This window comes from Octopus bimaculoides, chromosome 2 (genome assembly GCF_001194135.2).
Source record: "Octopus bimaculoides isolate UCB-OBI-ISO-001 chromosome 2, ASM119413v2, whole genome shotgun sequence".
Lineage (NCBI taxonomy): Eukaryota > Metazoa > Mollusca > Cephalopoda > Octopoda > Octopodidae > Octopus > Octopus bimaculoides.
In genome coordinates this window covers 97,688,347-97,696,304 of record NC_068982.1, presented here as the reverse complement: position 1 = coordinate 97,696,304, position 7,958 = coordinate 97,688,347, and the positions used below count along the sequence as shown (strand labels likewise).

General features: G+C 33.1%; 1 protein-coding gene across 1 annotated transcript in view; it reads right to left on the bottom strand.

Annotated features, from left to right (window-relative positions):
* LOC106871565 (F-box/WD repeat-containing protein sel-10) overlaps positions 1-7,958 on the bottom strand; it is a 160,670-nt gene that overhangs the window by 119,626 nt on the left and 33,086 nt on the right. The window contains exon 3 of the mRNA XM_014918071.2: positions 5,339-5,421. Within this exon, the coding sequence (XP_014773557.1) occupies positions 5,339-5,395 (57 nt within the window). The 5' untranslated portion in view covers positions 5,396-5,421. The remainder of the gene's footprint in view (positions 1-5,338; positions 5,422-7,958) is intronic.

The following is a 7,958-nucleotide window of genomic DNA, read 5'->3' as shown; positions in this document are numbered from 1 at the left end:
GTTTGTGTGTGTATGTGTGTGTGTATAAAAATAGAAAATGGAGATATATGTAACAATTTCCAATTCTCTATTTTCTTTATACACATATATAGAATGATAGATACATACATACTTGGTCTCTTATATGTAAGTACATATATATACATACATACTTACATATATATATTTAGTTGGAATTTACAAAAAAAAAAAGACAAAGACGGGTTGTATAAACAACAAAAAGATGTATTAGTTTAACGCTCGGGAAGTGATACACACACACACACACACACACACACACACACACACACACACACACACACATATATATGTATGTACTGATGGATACGTGTGTGTGTGTGTTTGTGTGTGTATGTATGTGTTTTGTGTATCTGTGTGCGTATATCAGTAGATGTTTACATAAATATCTGTTTCTTACAGACCGATGCTCAAAGTCTTGCATTATCATTCGTTTATTTTTTTGCATGCATGCATGTTTGTGCGTGCGTGTTTATGTGTAGATGTTCACGGTTATATTAAGTGCTAAACTTACATAAGTGTTATTGCATAATGTCTTATATACATGCAACATCATGCACGTCACATGTTCAATAATAGGTGGGGTTTTTTCCCCTTTCTTTCGAATTGCTTATATCGATATTGTTTGAATTTCTAGAATAAATTTTGATTCCTTTCATCTTAGATATTGCCATCTAAAAAGCCTTTTTTCTTCTTTTACAGTTCTTTTTTTCTATTCTTACAGCTGTACTTATTTCTTCTTCTTCTTCTTCTTCTTCTTCTTCTTCTTCTTCTTCTTCTTCTTCTTCTTCTTCTTCTTCTTCTTTTTCTTCTTCTTCTTCTTCTTCTTCTTCTTCTTCTTCTTCTTCTTCTTCTTCTTCTTCTTCTCCTCCTCCTCCTCCTCCTCCTTCTTCTTCTTGTGTCATCTGCTCGGCTCATTTCTTCTTAAGCTTCGTCACATTGAAAGAACTCTCGCTTCTACTTATTTCTTGTACGTTTTTACAGTAATGCTTCCTCCACCGCTTCTCATTGAAATTCTTGTGCCTCTAGTGGTTCATCATAATCATAATCATCATCACCATCACCATCATCATCATCATCATCATCATCATCATCATCATCATCATCATCATCACCATCATCAACATCATCGATGTCGTCGTCATCATCATCACCACCACCACCACCACCACCACCACCGTCATCACCATCATTATCACCATCCAGTGAAAATGGAAACAACTATAGAGAAATGAAAGCTACAACCATATTTTACAAACATATGCTAGATTTAAAATAACTGTTTAATTAACACACAGAGAGTCGATATCAAGTCTACACATCCTTATGATATGTTTATAAAACAAGCAGCTGAATCATGTACTGATGAAAGAATAAGCTTGTATCAGGAATATTTAGCAGTCTCAAAACACCTAGAGATTGAAGACGGATTACTGTATCTGATACAAAAACAACATGAATGATTATCTCAATTATTGATGTTGTCATTAAGGAACTGACCACTCAAATGTCTCGTAAATAGGATCTTATTAAACAGCTTAATCATTGGCGCCTTTTTTCTGATAAGCACGTCAGCTGCATATTTTGTGTGTTTTAGCCACTAGCCAGTAGAACCCGTGAGAAGTAGTGATACATGATACGCTTGACCGTGAAATCAATAGCAATGGACGAGGACGACGCAGCTAAACCAGTTACCTACTAAACTCAAACGAGGTTAGCTACTATTATCTTCGACAGCAGCATCTCATACAAACTTCAAATGAAGATAGTGTAAACATCTTTTCGCTTTCGTTGGTAGTAACGGCAAAATACAATTTCCCAGCGATAAAAATAAATATTTTTGCATTTTAAATTTCAACGGTATTTGTGTTCTATTCATCGACACAACTCAACCATTTCATCACAGTGTTGATTACCAAACATAAGAAATATCTTACCTAAACTCAGCTTAAGTACGAGTGTTCTAATGCTGACGTACCATGCTTATGAAATGCATGTATTCTTTTTCCGTCGTAAAACAGGTCTTATATTCATATACATGTGTGTATTTATATACCGTAAGACATTTTAACCGATATTCGGTTAAAATGTCTTACGGTTAAGCTGGTTCCTATGTATTTCCCTGAAGAGAAGATTATATCCTTTTCAACATCACCTATCCCTATGGAAGGTATAATTTGTAATCTTCGAAACATATGTTGGAAATAAAAGAATTCATTTAAAATATGCGTTTTACTCCATTTACTAAATTTATATATTTACTCAAGTACCCAAAATAACAAGGAGTTTCTACCTCATAAACAGGAGTTACACCACAGTCATTTTGTGATCTTTGCTACCCTGGTATCTATTAACCAATTTATTTTGTCCGAGTTAATTATTAACTTAGAGAAAATAAATACATATAATATATATATCTATATATATGTATGTATATATATATGTGTATATGCATATATATATTCACACATATAAACAAACATACATATATATTATATTTATCTTATGATATTTACTTTACTTTATATTATACTCATTTATTGTGCTTTTCAGTATTAATTTTTCTATATGTGATAGTAGATTTTCATCGATGAGTTCTTGAAACTTGGTTATTTTCCCTAAAACTATATATTTTATATATTTTATCTATAAAGCTCAATTTAATTTTAATTTTTTATAAATTGATTTTAATTGAGTTTTTACCTGTCATTTTGGATTTTATCCCTAATATTATTATATGTATATATATATATATATATATAAACATACATAAATCGACACATATATGTATTGTAGTATATGTGCGTGAATGTGTACGTGCGTGTATGTGGTTGCGCGCGCGCGTATGCATGTGCATATACACATATGTGCACATTTATTTCTATAGTTATGTATAATGTGGTTATAAGCACAACGTAGCCATTTATTAGAACACCATACGATTTATTACACTCGAAAAGAAGCAGTTAGGAAGTGAATGCCACATGCGCGCAATTCTATGACGTAGGTGCACTGGAATTTGGTATATATATGTGTGTGTGTGTGTGTGTGTGTGTGTGTGTGTGTGTGTGTGTGTTTCTGTGTGCGCGCGTGCGTGTGTGTATGTACGTACGTATGTATGTATGTGTGTATGTACATGCACCACCAAATGATAAACTTTCAAACGACAAAGTAATTTTTAAATGAGATACGAGATAAGATATGAAAAATAAAGGAGAAATAAGCGTCAGATCGAAGAAGAATATATCAAATAACCGATAAGATTATAGATAACGTTTCTCAGCTTTATGAAAACTATTACTGATTATCTGCATTGCATGAAACTAAGGTATTGCACATAGTACTTATGTAACCTACAGAATGCTTAGATTTTCAAGGTAATTAACAGAATAAAAATCATATGTAAAAATTTTCTATTTATGCAGTAGATTACCGAATTTATTTTAAGCAACATGTGAAACAACCAAAATATTCTCGGTCATCGATGAGTTTACAAACATAAGTTAAAATGGAGAAAATATCGAACAATAAAGTTCCCATAAGCTTTGCGATGCAGGGGTAGAATTTGAACTCCCAATTTTGAATGTAATAAGCCACGTGGAAACGCTAATTATACTATAGCCGTTATGCCCACAACGATTTCTATTTATTGAGTAGGATACAAAATCGGTTAAAACAATTTCAGACCAAATCGCAGTCTTTTGTTTTTCATTCATCTGATGGATTCTGGTGCATTCCTGAAGTTTTGAGATTTTTCATGAGAGAAGTTTAATAATTTCAAAGAAGTTTAGTAATTTCAAAGAAGTGCAAAATTCTAATCAACTTCAAAGTAAGGATCTCTAACCTCAATGCACCTGTTGTAGTGCTCCAACCACTTCGGGAAAGCCCCATAGAAGTCCTCCAAGTTGATGGTGCTCAGGACTCTTGTCAGCTTCTTTCATTTTTCCATTCAGCTTGGGGAACAACCAGTCACAGGGAGCAAGGTCTGGATTGTAGAACGGGTGAGGGATATTATGATGCCCATCTCTGTCAAATAATCGATTACCAGGATGGAACTGTGGACTAGTATACTGTCCTGATGCAGGTGCTCTGTACATTTGCGACGAATTCTCTTCCTCAACTCCCTCATAACCTTCACAAAGTACTCAATATTGATCATCTAGCTAGAGAAGACTTAGTGGATGTAGATGATGCTCTTGCTGTCGAAAAAGAGGATTATCATGAACCTCCTGGAGGATTTGCTTTACTTGCACTCTTGTGCCAGCGAAGAACTAGATGCTCGACTCCTACAAATAGGAAATCTGGAGCATATCCTATGATTCTGTAGCACTTTTGCACAGTTTAACACAAAACGTCATTGCATAGCAAGCTTCGAAATTGTCTTCAAGTCCCAGCTTCTACCCGCAAACTAGTCAGCTGCGACAAGCAGTGTTTAACAGGACGTGTTCAAAGTGCTGTTAAAGCCGTTTCTTTCAATCTGGATTAACAGAATTCGAGAGGTCAGCTCATCAAATGTATAGTAATGATATATTAAGATTACAACAATATAAGACAGACGTAACTGCCTCTCCCAGAAAAGTTTCAAAACTTTTGGAATGCACCTCATGGAAATCTTAGATCAGCTGCAACAATGGGGTTAGATGGCCGTGTCTGGAAAGACTTTGTGTGTAGTTCTGCCTATGCAGGGTGGAACTAGGGATAGTCGGCAACAATAATCCCAACAGTAATTAAAATGCTCCGAATTGTCTTATACCTTGAATTTTACTATTCAACGAAAGATGTATGTGAATTCCATTGACAAATGGAATATAATAAATCATTTAAAATTCAGACAAAACAAACTTATGCAAAACTATAATTCTGTTATGAAATGTTGATTATGTAACAAGTGATCAGCTTACAGAAAAAATGTTTTGCTATTCATCATCTGTTGCGTTACCCGTTACATACTTCAACCTGTGCATTGCTTTGCCAGATCACAAATACAACAGAAAAAATTCGCAAAGTGACATTAATTATTTTCCTCTGAAATGAAGGTAAAGATATTTTTTTGCATTTCGCTAACTTTTTGCTGTAACTATTTACTGATGCGGGCAATTGTTTGTTTCTTATGTCTCAACTGATTTACTTCTATACGGTAGTGTTGTCTACAAGTCATAGAAAATATTAAACAAGTTTTGTCACTAATCAATGATTAATCCTTCTGAATACTCAAGGACAGTAGATAGAAGGTAGTTTTTTTTTCCGGATAGCAACACAGTACAACGTCAGCATGCAGAGTTGGACAGAAAAAGAAAATACAATTTCAACTTATACTTACATCTATCAATTTAGATAAATATATTAATAATTGTATATCCAAGGTTTTAATTAGCATGTGAAGGAAGGATAGTTTTTCTCTCTCTGAAAAAGAATGAATATATAACATATAGAACAAATATACACTTACATACATTTACACATACATATATGGACATAAGAGGAGTTGTTTAGAGTACTCGGGAACAAATGTAGAGCAATATATCATATGTTATTGATAAATAGTTTCTCGGAGTTTCTTGTTTTTGATGTTAGGATTATAGTAATAAAATAAAGCAAAACTTGGAAAGATTTTTCATAATAAACTTAAATAATATTTACAAGTTAAATTGAAAAATCGAGAAAGCCGAAGATTTCAGATTTCATAAAAGAAATGAGCTGGTGTTCTTTTTATTATTATTTTTTTAACAAAGTCGCACTGGTAGATAACATGGATGATAAATTCGGATTTAAATCCAGAAAAAAAAAACAATCTGCAGTTATTAAAGCTCTAGTGCTGTTAGAAGCATATTTCTTTAATCTGGTAAAACGAATTAAACTTAGGAAGATCTATAACGGCTTTCAAAGCTTCTTGAACAAAACTTAATTATCTAACGTGATTCCAAAACAAAAATCTCTGCCACACTGGATAGCACTGTTGCGTAGATAAAAGCAGATACAACAGACTTCTATCCAATAACATCACTAATATTTACAAAAATTATATTAGCATCAATGCCAATATAATATCTGACTCTTAAGGAGCATGACCAACTTTTCAGAGTAACCCTAAATATAATTTATTACTCCAGCTAAAACGAGGAGAGGACAGGTTAGCAAACATATTCTAAACTTGGTTATACTTAAAATTAAAAAAAAACAATGCTTGAGTACACCCTTTATCGGATGAGGGTCATGAAATGATCTAATAACGTTATAAATAAACTAAATGGTAAGCTTAGTACAATATTATTAACTGTTATCCCGCTCTATCAAAACTACTTTCGACTTTTGCTAAAATCCTGATGCCCATAACTGAATTTAACATTGATATTATTATGCACTCTAGTACATTCCTGTTAACTTTTGGTAATTTAGCTTGATTTAAGAAAACTAGTGACGTGTTGTTTGATGTCCCATAGTTGTATTGATAAGGGTAAATAATGTATGCTTATTGAATTTAGACTGTCTGAACACAGAATTTCTTAGCATGGACTTTACAGAGAAAACGTACTTTTAGAATCGTGACATACGAACCGTCATAAACTAAAAGGTTAGAGGTTACAGTTAACGCTAATAATTCTCTTTTTTAGATATTACATTAAATTTAAAAACAAAAAGGTTTAGTCCATGCCAGAAACCAAATAAGAAATTTTATGTTAATTAGGATTCTAATCACTTGTGAAATATTCTTCAAAATTTAGTTTTTAACACATGTAAGTGCATCTTCTCATTATCCGCAAATGAGTTTAATATTGCAATTCATTGCTATAATGAGGCGCCCCACAATAAGGCTCCAAGAGAAAATGCAATGTATAGCAAACGCCACTGTCTAATTACATTAAAATAGAGCTAACAAAATCTTATAATGCAATTCAAATAGCTATAGGCCTTAAAAAACCACATAGCTAGATATTTTCTTTACAAAATCCCGAAGGTAAACATGGATCATAACAATTGTAACTTTAGCGAAAATTGCTTTACTAAAAGCATAGTGTATCACTATTCTAGGTTCAGTGCGCATAAATGATCGGCAAAAAATAAGTTTAAAACACATTTTCCCGGCATGATACCCCCACAAAATTCATCCACGCGTTTGACAAAGTATATTTGGGGTTTTTAATAATCCTACTAAGTTCTTTTTAAATACACTGGTCCACTTTAAAACACACAAGCCTATACAACAATGGATGCTTTCGGCGAACCGTGAGATGTGCCTTCATTTTATTCAAGGCACTTATTTAATTTTTTGCATGCTTCAAAGTACTAATTATGTAACCTTTTATCATATAGTGAATTATCCCAGTGATATATATATATGTCAAAATTAATCAAACGATATACTACGTATGTCTACTCGCTGGAAATAACTGTCAAAATTCTCATTTAAATCGCCAAAATATTTTGCCGATTTAAAGAAGAGTTTTGACTGTTATTTCCAACAGATATACATACTTAGTAAGTTGTTTGATTAATTTTAAACTTTCAGCTATTTAATGCTTTTTGGGGCCTGCGATCGCCTATATTATTGATTCTGTTATCATTTTTAAATTGTTACACTAGATAATAATAGAATCAATGGTGTCACAAATATTTTCTCGTGAATTATATTTTTCTTAATCGTGAATTATTTGCACCGTTCCGTGACTCTTCCTCTTTAACTCGTCTTCCTTCAACCAATCTTCTCTTCTACTTCCACTCTCCTTCCCTTCTCTCTTTCTCTTTTCCTTTTTTTTTCGTCACCAACAACACCTAATCGTTGGCGATTTTCTTCCTTCGTCTTCCTTTCTATTGGACTTTGCTCTGTTTCTGAAGAAGAGCGTTGCTCGAAACGTTAAACCATCTTTGTTTTCTTCCCCGAGCGTCTGCTAATAATTTACATGTATCACGTCCTCGCGTTGTTGCTTTTGTGTTTGTTGTTC